At 41.6% G+C, this 24,820-nt stretch overlaps 4 protein-coding genes and 1 pseudogene across 4 annotated transcripts; 3 read left to right on the top strand and 2 right to left on the bottom strand.

The window, feature by feature from the left end:
* Positions 1-3,074: 3,074 nt before the first annotated feature.
* LOC125313817 lies at positions 3,075-3,697 on the bottom strand (annotated as a pseudogene).
* Positions 3,698-7,089: 3,392 nt separating this feature from the next.
* Positions 7,090-8,131, top strand: LOC115748975 (gibberellin-regulated protein 1-like). The gene is made up of 3 exons (XM_030685643.2): positions 7,090-7,277; positions 7,378-7,420; positions 7,629-8,131. Exons 1-3 carry the CDS (start codon positions 7,197-7,199, stop codon positions 7,808-7,810), a joined length of 306 nt encoding a protein of 101 aa, XP_030541503.1. The 5' UTR covers positions 7,090-7,196; the 3' UTR covers positions 7,811-8,131.
* A 307-nt stretch (positions 8,132-8,438) lies between these two features.
* LOC115748974 (desmoplakin) lies at positions 8,439-11,387 on the top strand. The gene is made up of 5 exons (XM_030685641.2): positions 8,439-8,913; positions 9,025-9,136; positions 9,528-9,601; positions 9,681-10,298; positions 10,920-11,387. The coding sequence occupies exons 1-5, from the start codon at positions 8,707-8,709 to the stop codon at positions 11,019-11,021; spliced, it is 1,113 nt and encodes a 370-aa protein (XP_030541501.1). The 5' UTR covers positions 8,439-8,706; the 3' UTR covers positions 11,022-11,387.
* A 317-nt stretch (positions 11,388-11,704) lies between these two features.
* Positions 11,705-12,127, bottom strand: LOC115748957. Its single transcript, XM_030685622.1, has one exon. The coding sequence runs from the start codon at positions 12,125-12,127 to the stop codon at positions 11,705-11,707; it is 423 nt and encodes a 140-aa protein (XP_030541482.1).
* A 4,681-nt stretch (positions 12,128-16,808) lies between these two features.
* Positions 16,809-18,212, top strand: LOC115748907. The gene is made up of 4 exons (XM_030685561.2): positions 16,809-17,355; positions 17,471-17,542; positions 17,660-17,734; positions 17,837-18,212. The coding sequence occupies exons 1-4, from the start codon at positions 16,993-16,995 to the stop codon at positions 18,200-18,202; spliced, it is 876 nt and encodes a 291-aa protein (XP_030541421.1). The 5' UTR covers positions 16,809-16,992; the 3' UTR covers positions 18,203-18,212.
* The last annotated feature ends 6,608 nt before the right edge of the window (positions 18,213-24,820 follow it).

Here is a 24,820-nt window from a genome sequence, read left to right as displayed (position 1 = left end):
TAATCCGATATCAATAAAGTTCTAGTATTGTTGTATGTAGTACCCACCTTTTATAGCACCTAGTTGTATAGGTGTCGACGCGCAACTCTTAATCAAGAGATTGACCCGCACCCAGAGATAACAAATGAAAGCGTTTAGATTTTTGAAACATATTAGCTCCCTGATGCTTAAGTCAATAAAAGAGGCAAAAGGGGAATAAGCTTGATAGCTTGGGCAAAGATGACTTATGCGTATTTGGGTATGGAGAAAATTGTATAAAAAGCGCTCAACATATTACATTTTTATCAATTTAGTCATGAACTTTTTAATTTTACAAATTGTGCCCTAAATTTTTTCATGTTTTATCAATTGAATCCATCAAGCTAATTTTGACTGAAAATTACTGACGTGAACATCATTGCCGCCATTGAGGTTGGTAATTTTTTAGCATTTTCCAATTTTTTCGTAATTTTTTTTTTCTGTTCTTTGTGTTTTTCGTGATGGTATGGGTGAGACCAGCGTCGCCGGTTGCCGATGAGGGCCCGATGACCCTCGCAAGCCACAATTAAAAAAAAAAAGTCAAGAAAATAAAAAATAAAAAATATATTTAAAAAGTTAGTAAAAAATTGATCATCTCAATGCCAGCCATGTCACGTAAGACTTCTTGTACCTAAGTCCACTATTTTTTGTCAAAATTGACCCGATGGACTCAATTAACAAAACGTGAAAATGTTTATGATTGAATTGATAAATGTGCAATAGGTTTATAACCTTTTAGACAATATTCCCCGGGACATGAAAGATATTTGTAGCAAGCTCATCCTTTCGGCAGGGAGTTCCTCTCATTGTAGAATGATTGACTACCGCCTCATCCTGTGGGCAAGTAGAGGGGATCAATCGGAAAAGTACCAAAAAAAGTCATAAACACATTTGTATTGGTGTCGAACTAGTCATAAACCTTTCAAATGTGCAATTTAGTCCATCAAATCAATTTTGATCGAAAATCGTTGATGCTCATACCATCCGTCCTAAGTGGCATGACCGTCATTAACGTGAACATTTTTAAATAAATTTTAAAAAATAAATTTTTAGTTATCTTTTCTTTCTTTTCTTTTTTTTTTTTTTTTTTTTGGTCGGCGAGGCCGTGATGGACTCACTGATAGTGATCGAGCCGCAAAGTCCCTTGGCTAGATTTGGCAAGGGTACGACCATCGTTGGCCAAATTGAAAGAAACAAAAAACAAAGAAAAAAATGAAAAATGATTAAAAGTAGTTAAAATATTCATTTTAAAAAATATATTAAAAAATATCTTGGTCAACACCGGTCACGTCACAAGACGGCCAACGTCCGGGTAAGCTATTTTTTGTTAAAATTAATCGGATGAACTCAATTAGTATATAAATTCAAAAGGTTTAAGATTAAATTTACACAATGAAAAGACTCAAGACTAAATTAGAACAATTACAATAGATTTAGAATTTTTTTGATAATTTTTCCTATCCAATTTGTATTCAGCAAGATTAGCGGCTCTTGAAATCTCTCCCCCTCTCTCGCTTTGGCCGTTTTGTCTTTGCTTCGTGACGGGTCTAGTTCCTTCGTTCGCACCCCATGCAGGTTGACACCACACCACACTGGATTTGGGAGGTCCAAATCTGGTGCGGGCGTGCTTAGCTTGATAGGCTGTTATCTGAATTTCTGGCGATGACAACTGCAATTTCAGTTGCCCGATCGGACGGTGAGCCTCGCCACACGGATCGTGCTCAAGTCTCGTCGCTTCGTTTTGCTCTCTTGATGGTTTGTGCTATGTTGTCTAACCACAGTGTACTTCATGAGCAGAGACATTCTGGCTACTAGTATTTTGGTGAGTGATTGCAGATTCACCGATCTCACGTCTTCTAATAATGGGTAATTTGTGGAATAGTCATGATTCAAACCGAACGTTTCTCGAAAGATGTGAAGACCCTAAGGTAATGCTCGGAAAAAGGTTGATAATACCGGGCCTCCCTCCCCATCCTTCTACCTTATGAAAAAGCAAACATCGTAAGTTGCAAATACGAGAAAATTGCATGGCGCTGCCTATGTCGTTTTGCAAAACGTGATAGAATTTGACCTGGGATAGCGAGTTTAGATAATAATGACTGGATTCAACATCATGCTGGAGCGATTTGGTGCTTGACTTCATAATTGGATCCAATTCGAGAGCATGCCCTAGACCAACCTACTCCATAAGGTTTTGTTAACATATAAGAGATTTCTAATAATCAAGAAATATCAAAAACCACCGGACGTGAGCCGGTGGCGCGATGGTTCCAAACCACTGAATATTCTGTCACCGAACACGGTAATCAAGTGACGAAGGTGCTTACTAATGTTCTATGAGGTTGAGAACTAAAGAAGTAGGAGACTCGGGAGCAAATCCTTCCAGAAACAACTTTCGCAGGTGAACCTAAGTTAAAACTGAAACCCTACCAGGGGCATTTATGCCTGCATCCATGGGTAGGCGTGTTGGCATAGCAAGAGCGGGCGTCGTAGTTGCCGGAAGTTCCCGGCGGCATGCAGTTGCAGCGGGCGCAGCAAGTCGCACTCGCGCATGCCCTCTTGCACAGGCTTGGCCGCGGCAATAGTGGTCGATTTTACCTGTTCAATTTAATCACGTGGCCATTAGAGGGACCAAGCCCAATAACATATATGGTCGGAACCTAAATGCGAAAGCCCAAATTACTACATTTTCACGTTTAGGCCTAATTGCTTGCAGGACCAGCAAAGGTCGAACTATATATCCAACCATCAAATTAGGAGGAAATTATTTGATTAATCTAGTACATGTTCAAAAAGAATATGAACCGTCAACTTAGATGGACCTCACATTGGACCAATATAGAATCCACGATTTATAATGGTCTAGATTCAGTTGAGTAGATATTATATGTTCCTCATCAATCAATCACACGGAGCAAAAGAGTAATAAGTGCAGTAAAAAGAAAAATCAAAGGAAGAACTTTATTCACGATGGACACATTACAGATAAATTGCTGAGACATTGTGAATTTGTGTTTGCAAACCACTTCCTAACGAGCTTCATCAAACTCAAAGTACAAGAACAACGTCCCCATGGTAATCAGCAGCTTGAGTAGTGATTGGTGTCCAACCGTCGAAAATAAAGAAGGAAGCCCGTCGAACGTCTCAGGGACACTTGCGCTTGTTGCCGCGGGTGGTCATGTTGGTGTAGCACAGACAGACGTCGAGGTTGCCGGAGGTGCCCGGAGGGACACAGTTGCAGCGGGCACAGCACGTCCCACAAGCCCTCTGGCAAAGGCAAGGCCTCGACGACAGCTGACACCTGGCGGCACAGGCTCCGCCGCAGTCTACACAACGAAGATGAAGGCCTCACGTTACTAGACGATTATTTCACTTAAATTTTACGGAGGCAAAGGAAAGATGACTCTTTAAATACAGCTTCTGCACCCATCTTTGGAAGCTTCGAATTGTCTCCTGCGTTTCCAACTCCCTGCGTCTGTTAAGGACACAAGAAGGGTTGTTTTGGTAAATCTGAACGGACTTGAGGTAGTGCAACACAGAAGAGAAGGAAAATAAAAAAAAGAGCAGAATATACTAATGATCGAAACGGAACGAGTCGGTACCATCTGATCAGCTTCGGCAAATTGAAGAAGAAGACGGAGACTAAGATGGAAGCAATTAAAAGCTTGTGGACGGCCATTGCGCGAGACTTTGTGTAGTTCTAATGACTTGGTCGGATGACGTTTGATACAATGCGATCGGAGGGTAGAGGGTGGCTAATATTTATGGGCTTATCGTAGCAAAGCAAAGTTCGTCTCGTGGACGTCTCATTAAGATGGCCATAGGGTCGGCAGTAAGTAGCCGAGGGTGAATTATTTGCGCTGACTTTGGAAGCGTATGAGGGTGGTCATGACTCATGAGTCGCGGCGCCATGCATGCGTGGGCTGTTTGGCTTCCTTTACTGTGTTTTTTAGTCGTGAGCTGATGAAATGACGACGTCGTGCTCGAAGGGGAGGTTGGCTTGGTACGTAAAGTTGCATGGGTTTTAGTACTTTTGATTGATGTCGGGCAAAGGAAAAGGCATTGGGGGATCGGAGCCTTAGATCGAACCTTCACCAAATGAGAATGAGACAAAGTGAGGCATCATCATCTGCCAGCTGCGAAACTCTCGGCAAACACAGCTGTTCCTCTTTTGTTTTTTCCAGCAAACACGCCAAACTAGAAAGCTCCCGAAAGCTACCAAGTATCAAATCGCGATCGACCTGAGTGGTGGAATGGATCGATGTTTGATGTGAATGCGACAGGTTTCTTGTGCTTTGACTCAGAATAATCTTGAGACCACGGCCATCACCTTGTAAGTCGAGACGTGCGCTTTTGGTGCGTAGGGACGAGGTTGGCTTCATGCATCCATCCATGATAGGACTAATCAAACCATACTTAGTACCCTTGGCATGAGCTTATCTCACGTAACTAGTTGGAGATGCACAAAGTAATTTACTGACTGATGTCACAAATTTGTATTGGGTATTTAATTATGCTTACTCACCCGCATTCACTTTTAGAGTTACTGTAAAACAATATTTATAATCGATGTGACGCAACCAGCACCGACGTGGACGTTTTTAATAAGATTTTAATAATTTTTCGAACTTTTTTATTTTTATTTTTTTTCTTTCTCTTTCTTTCTTCTTTCTTCTTCCTCCTACCGATCCCCGAGATCCGACTACTAGCCAAAGGGAAGGCCGGAGAGGTCGATCTCGCTTGCCCCCGACGAGACGCGACATCGCTCTCACTAGTGGCTGGAGGGGGTGAGCTTAGCCAGAGGCCGGTGGGGTCTACCTCTCCAGTCCTTGCCTCTGGCCGATCGTCGAACTGGGCTAACTATTGTAGGAAGAAGGAAAAAAAAATGAAGACAAAAAAGAAATGAAATTGAAAAAATATCAAAATATTAGTAAATATCGCTCACATCATTGATTTCTAGTCAAAATTAGTTGAATGAACTGAATCGGCACAAATACAAAATATTTAGGACTTTTTTTTTTCTTGTAATTCTCCCTCTTTAAGTCTAACTAACTTTCCTACATAACACGTGATTATTAGTCTGTGTGATTAAAGTACAGTCATGTTCATATCATCAAGCGAGTCGGATCAAATCGACGAGGGCACATCATATGATATGATATGTACTATTAAATACAGCTGGGAGTCACCATGTAAATTATTGAGATGCTGTCCAGTTGCTCACGAACATCCAACCCAACTCGACTCGGCCTTATCCGACTCACCAACTCTAAAGTAAAGTGGGGCTTCGTTTCCCAGCACCAGCAGTATCCTTGATCACAACTAAGTCAAGGGCTTTGAATCTCGCGTCGATCAATCATTGACCACAGCTTAAGCTTTGGATGGGTCGGTCCACCACCATTCGAAAGAGCACTACCACCCTCCTCCCTTGTCTTTTCTGGAGGCTCGACGGTGTATTCCCACTAGGCCACTACCGCTACCAAGTTGTATTAATTTATCGATACTTCGTACTTCCTAGGACACGTGATTGAACTGGAGGTCAAAGGTTCAAGATAAAGATGCCAAGATCTTTATCAGTATGTGAACTTTTGACAGCTAAGCAGACGGCACCTCGGCACATCGGTCCTAGAATCCAATCGCTTTAGGAAACTTTAGGGCATATGTCTCGAGTTTAAGAGCCGGTGACGATCGACGAGCGGGACTAGACTAGATATGCTTTCGGGATTTTGAACCTTTGCGGTTGGGCGATACGATAGCTACAAGAGAAAGTCCGCTGACTAGCCTGAGCACCTAGCGAGCGGCTGGCTCTCACCCTCCGGTCATCGGGGGCTTCAGGCTTGTTCTCAAATCCTCCTTTGCATCCTCGAGATTAAATCTCAACTTCGTGCTGATTCCATACCAAATTGGAGGAAACATTGAACCACAAATAACACCGAGAATAAACAGTAAAGCATTCGAACGCAGAATCTTGTCTTCATCTAATATTTTAAAATTGATCCCAAAAAAATCTAGTAATTTAAACATTTGAATCTGTTAACATCGTTCAATCTCGTAAAAATTATATTCCAAATTGAAATGTAAGATTCCATATTCAACTTAAAAACATAGACGGTGATCTACAAAATCGAAAAACTTATCAGAAAAAGTCCAAAACCTACCATAATTGTGTTAGTTCAGCCATCAACCTTTTATTTTTATCAATTGAGTCCTAATTTTTTTGCATTTATGCCAATTTAGTCCGTTTGGCCAACTTTAGCTGGTCAACATTGATGTGTGTAATTTTTTACTAATATTTAATATTTTCTTTCTTTTTAATTTCTTCTCCTTCTTCCTCCAACCGTTCCCCGAATCTACAAATGACCAAAGACCTTGTCGGCCACTCACGAGGGCGAGGCTCAACCTCGCCATGGTCGATCGCCAATCCAGCGATCGACTAGAGGAAGAAGGAGAAGAAGAGAAAATAAAAAGAAATGGAAAATAAATAAATCAAAAAATAAATAAATATTAATACAAATTGACACGTCGGTGTTGGCATCTACGTAAGCGCCAACCGGCCGGCTCAAACGCATCAGATAGACTGAATTGGCATAAATGCAAAAGATTTATGATTATTATATAAAAAAAAATTAAGATTGACTTGACATAATTGCGATAAATTTATGACTTTTTTTTTTATAATTCTTTCAATACAAAATCATACTGCTTTAACTATGGTCGTCATAACAAACCCCAGCGATCAAGTTTTCCTGATCAGAAAAACCATCAGCCGATGCCAGATTAAGCTCACTAGATAAAGTCATCCCCCAATTAGCAACCTTCCAGCATACTCCAAACGAGTACAAAAGATAAACTTTTAGCCCATATGATTCCAGATTTCACAAGGCCTTTCTGTTGGCTCCACCAAAGACATGTGATACGTCATCCTAGGTGCGAGTTCAAGGTACATGCAGTGCAGGGAATGTCCGGTTCTGGCTTCCCCAGATTAGCTCTCGCTCATTACTATTTCGATGTCGTATCCACAGACAGGCACGTCCTTAGCTTTTCCGCTCTCACCATATATATGACAACCCTTATCTCTCGTTTCCTCACAAAACCGAGCTCCACTGCAATACCCACCTCTGTTTCGAACTGCAGGTTAATCACAGAGACAGAAGCTCCAGCTCGTTTCTCAGTCAGCTATGGCCACCTCCAAGCTTTTGATTGCCTCCATCCTCCTCTGCCTCCTCCTGCTCAATCTCGCCGAAGCCGCTGATCAGATGGTACGTCGAAATACTCTGCAATTTTTCTGACATATGAACTCTGTTTTCGACGCCTTTTGTTGTTGACCTTATTCCTATGCATGTATTCCTACTGTTGCAGGAGAGCACAAAGGCGAACCCGAGCTCTACTTCAGCTAAAATCGGTGAGCATACAATTAAGTCGTCTCTCTCTGTGCTTTTGTTTTTTCTCGTCGTGGGGAATTACTAGTTGTCGTCTGTACATGGTAACTTAGCTTACGAGCACAGCAGTAGTGTTCACAGATGCATTCGATCAACACGACTGTGAAAAAGTTTGGACAGATTGTTTGGATTGAATTACTAATTCATGCCCGTCGTACGAACCCTTTTCAGACTGCGGCGCCGCCTGCGCTGCCCGTTGCCAGCTGGCGTCGAGGCAGCGGCTATGCCACAGGGCGTGCGGGACGTGCTGCACGCGGTGCAACTGCGTTCCTCCGGGCACTTCCGGCAACCGCGACGTCTGTCCCTGCTACGCCACTATGACCACGCACGGTGGCCGGCTTAAGTGCCCATGAGACAGAAGTTTCTGAGTCCCTCGCCAGACCTCTCCCGAGTCGCTATATATACTGTTCGCCTCTTTGGGTTATGTAATGTATATAGCTGTTTGTAATGTTAAAGAAGCAGGTCATATAATGCAAAGTTTCCTACTTTATAAATATGTCGAAGAATGTTAGGGTTGGGGGACATTATTATGTGCGTCGTCGTTTCCTTAGAAAGATTTTTGTGCAGTGTGTATGAAAATGTATCGCAAATAAGTCGAGGGTTTCCGTAATGAAGTGTTGTATGAAGAAACATTTTTCAATATAGTCTTACAATTTGGAGTTTTTTTTTTTTTTTAGGTTCAGTCGACCCACTCCACTGAGTGCAAGAAGCAATCGTAAGAGCCCAAAAGGCTCAGACAAAAGCTAACTCCTAATAGGTTCTTAGAAAGACGAAAGGGATGGAATGAACTGAATTTTATCACAAGAAAATGAAATTACCCGATAAAAAGAAGAAGATGAAGTTAGTAATGGGTTGGTTTCCAACCGTGCTTGAACTAACAATCATTTCTTGTAATCGCCTCAATTTGGGACGATCAAAGTAAATTTGTATGTCTTTAAGCCAATCCTAAGTTATTTATTGAAGATCACGATATGTATATGTATATGATTGTCCCATGGAATCTCCTTAGGTGGGTGGAATACGCTAAATCTGTGCAATAGATTAACCTACAAAGCCCATTTGAATTTTGGGCCCAAATTCATGTCGGCCCACATTATATACCTCCTCTCTGGTATTTGACCGTTGGTGGACAGGAGTTTTGAAACGACGCTTCTCTCTCTGCTCACTGTTCTTTGTTCTCAAGATCGAAACTTTGGCTCTCCTCTCTCTCTCTCTCTCTCTCTCTCTGCTTCTCCTTCTATGATTCGCAATGCCGACCAGGAAAGACGCTTCTGAAGTCTCTTCGGACCGCCGGAAGTGGCGGAAGGTATTCAACGCTCTCGTGGAAATGCTCGGAAAGCAACAGGCACAGCTCATGACTCTCGTCAAAGAGAGGAAGCTCCTGGAGGGTCGCATCCAGATGCAACATAGACGTTGGAACTCCGACGTTCGTTTTCTCAAGGACCGAATCTCTCAGGTGACCCCAAAGGGAAGAAGTCTCTCGACTGATTGGGATTTTGATTTAGGGTTTTGATATTGGGAATGGATTTGGGGATTTTCTGATTAGTTATGCGGAATTTCTGGCCAGATGAAGGGGGCTTTGAAGGTGCAAGACATGGCGCACTTTCTTGAGTCCACGAAGTTGGATTTCGCTTTAGGGTTGAAGCAAAGGGAGGCTCTTTTGTACAAATTGAAATTAGGTTGGTGACTTTCTCTCTCTAATCTCTCTCTGACATAAGTTCATATAATTCCTCCCAATTTTGGATCTTTCTTCTTTTCATTTAATTATATTGGTGCTTGTATAGTTTTGGGAACCGTAATTGAGTCGATTAAGAGATTTAAGTGTTTAAATTTTAGGTTGTAATCTAGAACTTCCTGTGTTTAAGAGCAATTAACTTACTAGCTATGAGATTGGGAAGAAGAAACACCTCTTGTTTTCAGATTGTCTTCACAATCAAAGAGAATCTGTTAGTGATCCATTATTAGCATTCCTATTGCCCCACAGAAGTATAGTAAACCTAATTATGTGCTGCGGGTCTGAATGATTTGGAGGCATGTTTGTCTAAGTATAACACTGTCTTGTCTATACAGATCAAGCAGATGATGAGTTGGCTGATTTTAGAGGGTGCCTTGATATTATTCCACAGAAATGCTCTGAATTTGAGGTTAGTGTTTTCCAATGTCAATTTTCGTTAGTGCTTTTCTGGACATTGTTGTGAGTTGCAAATTCTCAATGTTTCGCAGGAGAGTGCTCAATTGAATAACTCTGCAGAAACCAGAAAAACGAGGAGAGGACTCAGAAGTAGTGATAGGAAGCCTGCTAAAGATGCCAAGGAAGTGCAAGAGGAGCATACACATTTGCTGGAGGAAGAAATGAAAAAGTTGAGGCTTGAGTATGACAAGCTCGTTTCAGAAAAGAATTCTGAAACATCCGCATTACTGGCAGAGAAGAAGTTCGTATGGCATCAGTATAACATATTGGAAACTAACTTTAACGATAAGTTAAAGAGCAAAGGGGCTGAACTCGAACTTGCAAATCAAAAAATATCCAAACTCCTTACAAGTATGGAGAAGCTTGAAATGATGATAGGTGAGAAGGATGATACTATCGCTGAGCTAAAGAGTAAAATAGATGAGATGGAAACCATCTTGGGCAAACGGAATGAAGAAATAGCCAGGCTTGCCCATGAATCGGAAGCACTGAAGAAGAGCACGGTGACACCTGTCTTGAGTCACTGCACGTCAAGAACTAGAACCTCCAAAACCGAGGGAAAAAATAGTGTTGCTCACAAACGCACTGTCCTTGCTAAGAAAGAAACGGGGCATCCACAAGTCTCTGACTCTCTAAAAGATTCCGAAAAGGTAAGTTTTCATACTCTGTGATGTCGCATGAAGTTGGTCTTATTAGAAAGAATCTTAATTTATATATCCATGCTTGTTGTTAACGATAGGTATAGGGAAATTAAAAGAAATTTAATTGTAAGATATAGGGATAAGAGGGAAAAACAGCGGAAGAGTAGTGAGACCATAGATTTATCAATTTGTGAGAAGCAATCGGCGAGCACTGATGCAATTCATGGTTTTTGGTTCATCAATCTGTGGCATGTAGATGTAGCATTCTGAGGCTCCAAGTCAGTAATTTCACTCTCTGTTCACGCTTACAGCTGACATGTTCTGAGCTAGGTTATTAACATGTTTTCAGATGCTAAGCATCACCTACCGCAAAGTTTAAAAATGCTGTTGCAAAGTATGGGTACCCTACTCTTCCCGTGTCACTTGACTAACTTAGGTCTTCATACAACCTGTCCGAGATGTATAGTTATTGGCACTGAGAACGTTGTTCAGATTTTCTTGTTAATAACATTAACGAAACTGAAGCAGAAAGTTTCACCACTTCTCAAGGGTTTGCTTATTTTGAGCTGATTGAAATGTACGGATTTTGTTTCTTCATGTCTGAGTATGCAATCGTCTCGATGACAATAGGGAACCGGAAGGTCAAAAAGAAAGGCCGTTGCTGTTGAAACTCCCAAGCTGTTCTCTTCCTCGTTTAAAGTACCCAAATTGAAGGCCTCAGCCGTGAGATGACGCACGATTCATTCCATTACTCTTAGGTAGGTTGAACTAGAGACGTTATTGTCTGTACTTATTTGCCTAACACCATTGCAGGTTCTGGCTACAGTGTATTTTGTCATTTTTTTCTGGAAAGTCAATTCAATTGACCGTCTATAGGTTTAGAGAAGTATTGTGTCCTTCCGAGTGAATATGCGTCGTATATGAGTCTTCGTGTCGTCACTCTTGTGCAACTGTGGACGACATGAAAGAAGACGAGTCAACTTTGTTGTCCTTTTACTTGTAAATTTGTGCGGTTGCTCGCCAACGTGTTTAAAGAATAGACGCTCTGTGATCTTCGCCATGAAGATATCCATGATTGTAATGCAAGAGTTCAATATAGCTTTTTTACCACCAAACACAGCTCCTTTCGAAGTTGTTATGATTCCCAAACATGTCTAGAAAATGCAATCACCCTGATCGAAACGAGTTGAAAAGGTCATAATAACGTACTTCTCTTTTATCAGAGGTTACGAGCGACCGTGTCTATCATTTACAACATGAAAGAGAGCAAGAGAGTTTAGCATCCAAAACAACTTGACATATGGAACCTCAATCTAACCTAATAAACCAGGAAAAAAGTTCACTCTTGAGTGAACATTCAGAGATCAACTTTCTACAGACACTTCTCCCTTTAAGACCCCTTGCCAGCTGAAACGCTACAGATGGTAATAAGACGACCACCAAGGAGACCACTGGGAGCGCAAATTCGACTGGTAGGAGAGCAGCACCAGGACCAGCCCCACGAGGAGCGCGATGCCCCACGGCGTGCGGCTGGCGCGGTGCATGGCGTCATGGTCGGCATCCGGGAGAGGGATCACAAGCCGGCCACTGTTGGCGGCGACCCAGCGCACCAAGACGACCAAGAGCAAGGGCAAGAGCAGGAGGAGGAGCTTCAGGCTGACGACCGTGCGCTCCATCTGCCTGGTGTAGTTGATGCGGAAGGAGAGCCAGAGCAGGAGGAGGACGATGCTCAAGAGGGCGATGACCGGCATGGGCGGCGGCGATATAGAGGCGATGGACTGCTGCGTCCAACCATGTTTCCAAGCAGGGCCTCTCTTCTCTTTGATCAGCCACCCCATTATTTCTCTTTCCTCCTCTGTTTTTTTTTTCGCCCTCTTAGCTTCAGCTTCTAATTTCTTCGGGGCTAACTTTGTGAAGTGAGATATCGGGTCTCTGTGTTTGTGAGTTCAGATTTTGGGCAGACTTTATAGGAGGTGAGAGATGGATGCATCACTCTGTGTCTGCTTTAGCACAAATTCTCGAGCAAGGGAGGGGTAGGTTTGATTCTATCCAAGCACCCGACTTTTCCCTGTGACTAATGGCCGCTCGTATCTGTTCTGTATTAAATTCTGTGGTTTTTTGCATCTTGGGGTTGAAGAAAAAGCTGAGGGGATTGAATGGGATTTGGGAATATGTTCTTGGCCCTTTTCCTTTGCCGAATTGCATTCATGTCATGTTTCCAAGGCTTTACAGGTGCAGGGGAATCACGTTATTTTTTCGGATAATTGGTATTTACTGCTGCGAGATCATTGAGCGGTAAGCAAGCTTCCATGGTCAGCAACTCCCATCGAGCTGTAATGCTCTCGAGTGGGTTGAGGCTGATGATGCTCGAAGAGCTGATCAAAGCGAGATCGATTTATTTACTTCGACGGGCGTGCTTGAGGTTGAATTCTGAACTCGACATGAGTACTAAAGACTTGGAGAAGGTGATCTACGAAACACAATTTTCAATTTTCACTTAGAAAAATGAAAAAAAGGACTTGATTGATTTGCAGTGGTCAGGCGGGCCAACCTTAAAATGGAATTTAGTGAAAACATTCCTCGTATACACTTCGGGGAAAATACCAAAAAAAAAAATATATATATATATATATATATATATATATATAAATCTATTGTATTTATGTCATTTCAATCTTAAACTTTTCGATCATACTAATTGAGTCTTAAATCTTTTTACAATTTGCCCTAGGCTAATATTGGCCGAAAATTGCTAATGTGGACGCCAACCGTCTTACATGACTCAATCTTTATTTATATATTTAATTTGTTATAATTTTCTCCTTTTCTCTTTTTTTTTCTCTCTTTATTTAATTTGTTTTTAACGGAGGGGCAAGGGTTGATTTGGGGACGACCTCGCGGCCCCCCACCTGATCAAGGTGTTGTGGCCTTACCCAGGCTCGGCGAAGACCTCCGCTCCCTTCCTTGGCCCAAATTGGATGAGGGTTGCCACACCCTTGTCGGCCACAGTTTGAGAGCCCGCGAGCCCTTGCCCAATTTCTATGACCCTGGTTGGCCTTCAGCCCACCCCCCCCAACCAAAAAATAATAATAATAATGAGGAATAAAGGAAAAAACACCAAAAAAAAAACATATAACAAAATGACCAAGTCAATTCTAGTTGTGACACAAAGGACAGCCGGTATTTACGTTAGCAATTTTCCGTTAAATTTGGCCATATAGACTCAACTGGCAAATATTCAAAAGGTTAGGACACAATTAATACAACTGAAAAATTCATGACTAAATTGGTACAAATACAATAGATTTAAGAAATTTTTTTATACTTTTTCCTACATATTTATTATGAAATAAAATAACTACAAAATTCGCTGCTTTTCTTAAGTTGTGTTGTAGATACTTTGAAAAAATCGGTACACTTTATGACAAGAGAATGCTCAACCAATGTCCTAAAAGCACTCGTTAATAATATCGTATGGATAGTTGAAGCAAAGGGCGCGCAACCTTTGCCCTCATTCTCTCTTCTTTAGATACACTATCTATATACATGTATGGGAGAAAAGTTCTCTCTATATTAGTGATTTTCAAGATGTATAAATCAGGAGGAAAAATGTAGGAATTATATTCGAAGCTTACAAGATATACATAGGATTAGATGACATATTTGAACTTTATACCCTACCCTCGAATCATGAGTGACCCTTCAAACGATCGGATTATATTGTAAGAAACCAATGGCAGATCGACTTTCACCAAGTAAATCATTCTCACAAACTAAATTGAGTTGGTCTAGTTTTTTCGGAATAATTAAAGTGTGTATATGATGTTAGATGACCCAGGAGGACCATATTAAGCACAAATCTTTTTCGTGATGAATCAGATTAAGTGCGTGTGGTTCGGCTCTGGGGAAAAAGTCTTTGAGAAAATATTAAGGCCTTTGGGCTAAAAGAATTTTCCAAAATGCAAACTGCGTTTGGTGAAAAGTCCTTTGTAAAAAAGCTTTGAGTTAAATAGCGCTCAGTAAAATTCTTACTTGCAAATGATTTTGGCTACTTTTTGTTCTTTTCATTTTTACTTAAAAAAAAAGTACTCAAACCTTTTGCTGGCTCCTATGCAGGGCTGAGACCTCCAATGAGCCAAATCTGGCATCGGCAGCTATCGTCTAAGGTTGCACAATCACGGGCGGGCCTCGAGAGGTTCACGCGACCCGGGCAAGAGCCACCTACATGGACACGGCAAGGGCAAGGGTCGCCTGGTGCCTCGCCAGCAGCCCTCTCGCAGAACAGATGAACAGTAATAACGAGTGCAAAATCAAAAAATGAAAACTTTGTGAGGGTAGTTTTGAAAGAAAGAAAAGAAAAAATATGTAACCTTAAGAGTAAACTTCCGCAAATAGCGAAAGTCCAGACTTTCATCTTTGCCAAGGCCGAAATTCGGCCAAATGGGCCCTAAAAAAATTGCCAAACACCCCAATTTTTTTTTCCCCAATGGACTTGTAGTTAGACCTTGAAAAAGCTTAATCAAGCGCAGCCTAAGCCCCCTCATCTCCATCAGTAGACAAGACAGCGAAAGCTACAATTGTCTGAGAATGAATCGTGTTGGCCTTGGCTGACACTGGGATGTAGACAATTTCGACGGACTTTCTTAACGAAACGGGCCATGTGCTAAGGCCCAACCTAGCCTAATCATGTCTCCAACTTTTCATGGCCCAAAGTATAACAAGTGCAACGAAACACGTCAAGTCGGGCGGGTCGGGTCACATCCAAACCCGTCTCGACGGCTCTTGAATCTTGATTATTATTGTCAAATTCGGATTTTTGACACGAGAGCTTGAAAACCTAGCTTATCAGAGTGGTCCAGAAACCTGCAACCCGTCCGAAACCCATAATAAATAGATCCCCTCAAACTTATCAGCTTGCTATGAGATTACAGCTATTTATTTACAAATAAAACGCTCCAGAAGCCACATAATATAAGATCAGAATAATCTAAGATGCAAGAATCCTAAAACGAGAAACAAGAAAAGGTAGATCATTATCGGTTTTCGTGTTTTTAGGGTTTATGAAAACATCTAAATAATCCTAAGTTTTCTTATAAAAAAAAAAAAAGAGCGATAACGATTTTGTAAACAATCAACGGAACTCGAGTCTTGTGTTACCCGATAGATAAATTTCGAATCGTGTAGAGTTTTATAGATAAAATCGCCCGACTTTTTTCACAACCTCTATATATGAATTGGTGAGAGTATGTGTGTCATGTTCAGTCCGCAAACTTATCACACGTGAAAATTGCCAGCACGATTCATGATGCGTTTGGTTGGGAAAAAACTCCACGAAAAAGGGAAGTGATTTATAAAAATCATTTTTTTTAGAAAAACGATTTTTTTCCTTTATTGCATGATTATCGAAAACCTTTTTTTTTTAATGTTTCGTTCTAATTTGCAAAATAATTTCAATATCATGACTTTATTAAATGAAAAAAAATTAATTTTTTAAATAATTTTTATTTTTTATTATATTGAACTATATATTTTTTATTTTCTTCTTTTTTTATTTTTTTTTCTTCCTCCGCCGATCACCATGCCTTAACAACCAGCCACAAGAGGTCGAGCTCGCCAAGCGGTCGACGAGGTCGAGCCTCACGTATATCCGGTGAGCTCGAGCTCGCCAACCGCTAGACCGGCGAAGCTCGAGCTCGCCAAATCCCAGCAAGACTCGACCTCGCTTGGCCTATTGTTAGCTATCGCCGAGGGCCGCCACCGACGAGATGAAGAAAAAAAAAGATAAAAAAATGAACAAACAAAAATATTAAAAATTAGATATGAGCAATTCCATAAAATGTTTTCATCTCCTCAAATTGAGGAATTCACTTTTCTAATTTTATGCATGAATTTTTCGTTGACTGAATCATTTTTTGCAAAAAAAAAAAAAGGATGAAAGTCTAAAAAATCAATTCCTAAAAAGCACTTTCAGTTAAACAAACGCACGCTTAATCACTATTTCCTGCAAATCGAACACATTCTATTGTGTATTAGTGGTTCGCTTCTTTGAAGGGAAGTTATTTTCGAGAAATTATTTTTCGACTTTTTGGCATTTGGATCTATTCACAGAAAACGTTTTTCATACGCCGCAAACAACAAATTAAATTGGAATTATCTTTCTGTTAAGGAAGGAATCACTTTCCTCGGATCACCAAATAAATATAAACTAATTATGCTTTAAGAAAATATAGTTCATTAAGAAAAAATTACCATGAAATTTTTAGTTGAAATCAATGCTATTTAATGCTGTAAAACTAACGGGGATTCATTCAGTACATCTTCCCGTCCTCTCCAAAGTTGACACTTTGAGGGTTCTTAGTTCTTACATCTTACTTCTTACCCTTTCCCGCAAATCGTACGAGCCACACCCTCTTCTGTGACTGTGGGGTCCCTCTCTGTCCTCGGTTTCCTCATATAAACCCTAGACTATCTCGATCTCTCTCCGGGCTACACGTGTCACCAGCCACATCCTTCCTCCGGATTTCCCCTTATAAGCCTAAAATCAGTCTCCCATGCTTTCTCGTTTCCGACCTTCCCTTCACAATTCTGCCTCTCCCCTCCCTCCTAAGCGGCGCGCCAGCTCTTTGTCATGCGCACGAGTCTTCTGCAGAGAGGAAAATCCCCATAGAACAGTAGAAGAAGCAGCGGGAAAGCGGGCGGAAGCATGGGAATCGAGCGCTGCGAACCATCTCCTTGCACTTCCCCCTTCACCGAGGACGAGCATCGCGTGGCCGAAATCTTGCTGGAGCTGCGGTGGCTCTTCGTCGATCGCTTCCCCCGGGGCTGGGGCGCCAAGCGGCGGAGATCGGCCCTCCGCGGCGGCTCTTCGCCCCCCTCCCCAGCACGCCCGTCTCCTCCTCCGCAGCCACAGCCGCCGAAGTGCCCCGCCCGCGCCGCGATCGAGGACAGGGTTGGCCCGCCAAAGGTCCACGCGGCGAGCCCCGACACGCCCCTCTCCTTCTCCCCCAGCGAATCTGACGGCAACAAGGCCAAGCAGTCCCACTCCAAGAGAAAATCCACCAAAAGGGTATGCTCAAATTGCGTCCTTTCTTCCATTCTTCTCTGCCGTCTTCAGCGTTTAATGTCAGTCTGATTTGATGATTAACGTGGGTGTTCTGTTTTATTCGTTCTTCCCCCCCCGGGTTGTGCCGAAGAGAGAGGAATGGTTGAAGCTCTTACCGTTGTTGGAGGAGCAAGGCGACGCTCTCAGAAAGGTGCCTTTTTTTAGTAGTTTTTAACGCCTCCTCTTTGTTTCTGGAGCAATCACTGAGCATCTCTCTCGCTCCCGTCGTTGTTTGTTTGATTTGGTCCGCTTTGCTGAATACGCGCAGGAGGTGGAGAATGTGAGGCGTTATCGCGACCAAGTGAAGGCTTTGAATTCGATGTTGAAAGCCAGGAAGGAAGAGGTACTGTACTGCGTCAATGGCATTATCTCCCGAATTCCCCCCTTTTTTTTTTGTCTTTATTACTAATCCTTTGTTTTGTTTCCTGCTCTTCGTGTTTTACAGCTAATTATCCGGGTAATACCCGGAGAGGCCAAGCAAGGACCAGAACCGAGCACGCGTTTAACTCTGGGGGGCCAATCGGCCGAGCCCACGGCCGCGTCTCTCCCCTCCGGCTCAGATCGCCACCTACCGTCGATTCCCGGTGAGGCGGCGAGCGTACCGGAGACGAGCGAGACGCGGGACCCGGTGGGCCCAGGGCGGGACATCCCCGACCTGAACATCGGGTTGGCGCCGTTTGACGGGACGACGTTGGACGAGGAGTGGAGCAGCAGGGCGAGGGCTGCTGCTGAAGCGAGGCAGAGGAGGAAGCTGATCTACAGAGCCAAGAATCCGACCGCCGCTGTCAAGCCACGTGTCCAGCTTAGATGAGAGGAGGGCGAGCGCTAGATTATTATTATTATTTTTATTTTTTTAATTATTGCGGGATATTTGGAATTTGTAAAGAAAAGAGAATGTGGGATTAGGGAAAGAAATTGTTTCCTTCTCCTGCTCACGGCTGCCGCCTGCCATTCCCTTCTTCATTATAATATTTTTGCGATTTTAGAGGAAACGATTATGTCGTTCCCATAATTAAACTAAAAGCGTTCTGTTGTCAGCTAAGTAAAAGTAGAGTCGATAAAGATGTAATTTTTGCAACTCCAGTTCTGGTTCACGGGGGGCAGAGAGAGAGAGAGAGAGAGAGAGGGGTCGCTGCTGGGTCAGCAGAAACTGAATTCCAACCTGTCAAAGAAGCGGTCAGAAGGGCCATGTTTCGCATGCTGACTCACGCGATCCCTGTCGAGCGTGGCCTCCACGCGCCCAGTCCGTGTTTAGCCTCCACTCCTTCTGCTTCAGCCTTGTCGCGTCGTGCGCTTCACGTTTCTCGTTTTGAAAGAGGGGTGGGGTTGGGTGGGGGCGCTTATCAAAACTTCTCCCCCGAGCGCCGCAGAGTTAAGAAGAGGGGTAGATTGGTAATTCCGGCGGTAGTTCCTGTCCTACCCTAAGCCCTAGCAACATTTTCATCGATCACGGCTGCGATTTTCGAGCGGTGAAAACCTTAATCAATTTGAGAGAGTTGACCGGAATTTCAAAACAAACCGTTAGCTTACATGAGGAGAGTTCACTATTTTCCTTTACAATTTTGGATTCATCATCACAAGAAGAGATTTAAAAATGTTTTCGAGATACTTGTTAAGCGTGCTTAAAACTTGTCAAGATAGGTTATAAATTCATTCGTTGATCCATAAAATGAGTTATTATATGGATTAATCAAATTCAATAGTTGAAGTTAGACAAAAACCTGTCGTAAATCAGTCATACATATTTTTACAACTTACTTAGACCAAATCCGTCTCTATAACACTCTCTTCGTTCTCTCTCGATTTCTCCCTCACTTTCACATCAATTTGGATATCATTTTTCCTAAAATGGATTATACATGAAAGTGTTTTTGAAATATGAATTTACTCAGAGACGAGTCATTAAATTTGCATTGCAACGAATGGGTCATAAATAGGTTAAATCTATCTATTTGGATCGGGTTATTTATGACATAATGTGACCCACCCATTTGACGGGTCTAACAAACCCAACCTAAAATAATTCGTTTTTCAAATAAGGGCTAGATTACACTGGACTTGTCAAAATATGCCATAAACCCATTTAACCCAAATATGATGGGTTGAGTTGTTATATGAGTTATTTATAACATCCAAATGGGTATAATCAAAATATGAGTGTTTACGACTTAGTCGGACCCAACACACATCTATGTCTCTCTTTATTTTTTCTCGCCCTCACTCACTCCGCATTCTACACTTAGTTTGGGTATGAATCTTATTAGATTTGATTAAATATGTAAGTGTTTTAGGAATATAGATTAGGACGGTATGTGTTAAGTTGCAATAGATGAGTCATAAATGGGTTAAATGGGTATGTCTGATTTGAACCATTTATGATCTGGGCCCAAATCCGACCCAATCCATCAGTTTGACGGATCTATATTACACGTAACAATAGCAAGACGGGTTCGTTGAGGGTTGTAAAAATCTTTTTGATCCGGCCGTTAGCAAGTGCAACACAAAGGCGGTCTTTGGAAGCATTCGTGTGATTAACCGGAAGGAGAGGACTTCACGACGACACATAAATCCGAATTTCCACATGCGAACGCGATTGCAGCAAGGCCAGTAACGAGCCCAAGCAAAACCAGAGTCATGGGCCTTAGATTCGAAGCCCATTGCGAAGCCCGTCTATGCCTGTGTAACCCTAGGTCTCTCCTACCCTATCGCGCATTTATATATATGTCGCAGTACCCAGTTCCAGAGCTCCGTCCACTCTGCAACCTCAGCACGGTCAAATACTATTCTAAGCTCAGCTCTCTGTCTCTCTCTTCCTTCTTGTTATGAATTAGTTTGTGTTGTGTTTTCCTCAATTATGATGTCTGCTGTGGAACGAATTTAATACTCGCAAGTTGGGGGGGTTTCTTGCAAATGACGAGGATTCGTTCGAACTGTGAAGAAGTTGGCAAGAAGGCCAACGATGTCGATTCAACTCACACTTCCATGACTCTGATGCAGCCCCCTTCTTGGTATTCTCTCTATCCCTATTCCGTCGGTTTCTTCCAGAATTCGATTGAATCCTGAGTTCCCGACTGGGGCCCTTTTTTCCCGCGGTATCTGTAGCAATCCGAGTCGTGGATCGTCGTTCCTCTGTTATGTATTCATTAGTGTTGTCATGTTGCTACTGACGGGCCTTTTGTTGGATCTGATGACGAGCTTTTTGGGTTCGAAAATGTTTCTGGCGATGGTCGTCCGAGACGGACACCGCAACTGATGCAACCTCCATCGCTTCCGACGATTCGTTTTCCTCCACCAAGATTATATGTCCTGGAGAAAATGGTTAGAAGAGATGGGTCACCGTGATTGCTTTTCAAGCGTGCGTGTTCAAATGGTTCGAGGAAGACATCTTTGAATTATTCTTCGTGTCTACTCTTCTTCTTTCATTTTTTCCCCAATCAAATGAAAAATCTGCGTAATGAGATGAAAGCAGGGTTTCCTCGCAGTGTGGAAGGGGAAGGGAAATAGTGAGTCTCTAGAATCGATATGTCTGGGGTTTTTTTATTTTTATTTCTTTCATAAAGTATTCTTAAAGTATTATAAGGAAAATTTCAAAATTGAATTCGAAGTGTCCTTATTTTCTCAAATATTCTTAAATAAGGGTTTGAGATATTATTTTCTCAAATAAGAGCCTTTTCAAACAATGACTTTGACATATAATAATAAGAATTATAATGACTTGACCTCAACGGCATTTTCATCATTTTTTCTTTTGACTTTTTTCCTTTTTTTTCTGTATTTTAAAAAATTCAAAAAAAGAAGGTCGGCAACAGTGAGGGCCAACAGGCCCTGGTCAGAACTAGCCTCTCCTGCCGACCAGAGGGCCAGCAAGCCCTTGCCAAAACCCGCGAGGTGTATTTTTTTTTTACTTAAGAAAAGAGAAAGGAATCAAAATACTAAATGACGAAAATGCCCTTGAGGCGATGTTTTTCTTTGTTTTTTTTTTTTAACACTATATGGTCACTTATATACCACTTTATACACCATTTTATTTGAAATTTTTCCGTATTATATGATGCATCTAATTTTAACTTTTCCGTTTTCATTTTTCATCTAGTTTTAACACATAATAAAACTAGCTAAATCTTAATGCGAAAATGTATTCAGATGAGCTGAAATGTATAGAGTGCTACTATAATGTTGCAAAAAATGGAAAACCGCTTAAGCTAGCTACAAACATTAAATTTTTAATGTGACCAGAAGATTGATAGTGCAGTGATTGTTAAACCGGTTTGCCGTGGCATTGGTCGGTTTAATTAATCTAGTTATATTGGTAAATCAAGCAATTGTACACAAGGGGAGGAAGCCCAAAGAGGGTTTGATAACTAAAGTTAGGGTCCAAGAGAGAGAGAGAGAGAACATAAACTCTCTACGGGGCTACTCAATTTTTTTATAGCCAAGATTTCCTACGAAGAAGAGCTCTTCTATCCTTTCACTTTTAGTCATTGAAGAAGGGCAAAACCCCTTGATAAATCAAACTTTCACAATCATTCCTACGCGGACAAGAACCTACTTCGCTCTCTTTCTCTTTTCGACCTTTTTTCTAATAAGAGCGAGAGTCACATTGAATGTTGTCGGAGCACCATCTAGAGAAATCGAGTCGCAGTTTAAGCCCCAAGGCCTAAGGTAATGGATCGGACGGGTGGTCCGACCCGTCCAGCGTCGAAGTCAAATATCTCCGATCAACCCAAACCCATCAATTTGAACGAAATATGGACACAATTCACGCATGAAATTGCTCACGAAATTCCCACCCCAATCTAACTACCCACAATTTTTTTTTTAAAGGATTGTACTGTTCAATCCACAAGATCATAGAGGCTCTGTCCAATTTGCGATCGGCGGTATCAAAGAAAGGATGTATGCAGATATGGTACTTCCTCGTCTTGATTATACTAATCACTTGATCCCTCTCGGTTGAACTCGACAAACTGACTCTCTTTCTCCGTAATATCATTGCCAGGTGGCCCAATTATTTGATCTATTGCCGTATGAAATCAACCTCATTCGGAGGCTCCGAATAAACATGAATATAGATATGTCAAAATGAGGCCATAAATCCATTTCTTAGCTTATATATAACGGGCTAGTCATTACGTGTTGGTTATATTCAATAAATGATTTATAAATGGATTTAAACATAATATAGGCGTTAAAATAAGTTATAAATAGCTTTACAACTTACTTAGACCCAACTTGTCTCTATAACTCTCTGTTTATTCTCCATCGCATTCACTCGATGTCACGCTCGTTCACTCCGCCCCTTTACCTTAGTTTGGGTATGGGTTTTTCTAGATTTGGTTAAATATGTAAGTGTCCTACGAATATTAGTCGGGTCGTATACGTGTTACTATATTGTTAATGCACGAAAATATGCCTATTTGGATAGGGTCATTTTCGACCTGACTCACCTGCTTTGATGGGTCTACATACCTATGATGTAACTTAACTTGAAGTTGGCCCTATCTAATTGTTTCCTTTCTCTCTCACTTCCTCGTTCATCCTAGGGTCAAACAATGCCAATTTGACTACCGGGGGACGACTAGCATATTCTTGCTCTCCATTTTTGCCATGATCTGAGGGCTTCTAGATTGTCTTTTCTGGTGCAAAAAAAACTATTGCTTTTGCATGATTTCGCACTTCTTCATCTTCTTCTTCTTTTTGTGTGGTCAAAGCACAAATTCGCATTGACCCTTCTTTGTTAGGAAAAAAAAGAGAGAAGAATTTGGCGAGAAATAAACTGGAAAATAGTTACACGGTTCCAATTTTTATTATATATATTCCAATAGAGAATTGGAGTAATTTCGTTTCTTTATTTCTTGATCAAAGTCAACCTTGAACTTCCTTATGTTAATCCCATCGCGGGGATTGCGTGTGATCTTTTCCTCTCATTATTAAAGCGGCGCTTGTTCACAAATCAAAGTCTTCATTCGCTCCGTTTCTTCAATTTTTCTATGTTTCGATTGTATGAACGTTGGAAGTGATTTTTCTCGTACTTTAAGCAATGAAATCTCGAGCGAAATTCACCGTCGTGTAGCCCCGACGTTGGTTGGAAAGGCGGGATCGCGATCTTAGTAAAAGCGAAAGTGACGGGAATTGCCGTGAAAACATGTGGAAGCCTAATTGCAATTGTAACATGTATGTCTCTCCAATGGAAAGATCAAAGTCAATCTCGACGTTTGGCTTCTTCTGCCTCGAAGAGTATATTCTCTTCAATCCATTTGAACAAGTCAAGATGGCTTTTCCACGTCCCCGTCCTTCTTAAATATTTTGCACTACTTATCTCGATCGTGTTTTGTCGAAGCTTAAACATAGCCCTCCCTCCCACCAGTCATTTTCGCATGATTTCTTTAAAATTTTTACAGTTGTCTAGAACACTAAATAGGGCGGACGTAAGACAACTCCCTTTTTCTTTTCATTAATTGCAGTTACGACGTATCTTCGTCGTCTTTAATTCAGTTTCACACTCATTATCTCTTGATCACGTCAGATGAGAAGAAATGCTTTTTTTACCACGAAACTCCTATCGTAATAACATGATAAAAGTTTGGTCAATCTCATTATCGAGACTAACTGGAATGGTTGACCAAATCAAAGGCCGACATGCAGGTGTAACATTTGGAGTTGAAGTCACTTTGGGTGTTAGAGTTGGGCAAAGCGGCACGTGCAATTTCTGAACTCGCACGCGGCGGATGAACGAACCATTCAACTCCCAAAATGCCTTTTGCTTCGGATTGTCGTTGCACCGACCAGAGAGTTCTTACGTTGGAATGGCGTGTCGCTCCAATTTTCAATCACCCACGCAAAATATAAAATGATTTTCCTCTTTTGTGCCCAAACAAAACAAATGCAGAAAGCGAAAATATTCAACAAAGCTGTCGATTCTGGAATTGGGCCTTCTTTTCCAGTGTCCTTCCCTTAAGACAGCGGGACCACAATAAAGGAAAACGTAAAAAAAAAAAAAATTATTGAAGAAGTTAAAAAAGGATTCTCGTGAAGAGCATGGGACCTGCGACCGCAATTTGTGAAGTCAACTTCAATTTTCCCGCGATTACGAAGATTCTAGTAAAATCAATTTGTAACGATCCATCGTGATGGGATTTTGGAGTGCCGTGAGAAATGAAGTTGTCACATCTCGATGCTATAATGATTGCGTTCATTTCTCTTATGTGGTAGTCCATTCGTTTCAACTTGTTGGTATGATCCTTTATGATTTAGAGCACGGGTATGCAATTCTTCGAGAAAAAATGAAATAAATATCAAGAATTCATGACGATATTTTTCAAAACAAGAACTGTTAGCATCATATCCGATCGAAATTAATGGGGCGTTTCGAACATTCCGTTGATGTTATCGCGGCACGAAAGTGGAGACATTTTGCTCGCAGAAAATG

This window comes from Rhodamnia argentea, chromosome 2, assembly GCF_020921035.1.
Source record: "Rhodamnia argentea isolate NSW1041297 chromosome 2, ASM2092103v1, whole genome shotgun sequence".
NCBI lineage: Eukaryota > Viridiplantae > Streptophyta > Magnoliopsida > Myrtales > Myrtaceae > Rhodamnia > Rhodamnia argentea.
Note: the sequence above shows the minus strand (reverse complement) of the source record. Positions and strands in the feature narration are given on the sequence as shown.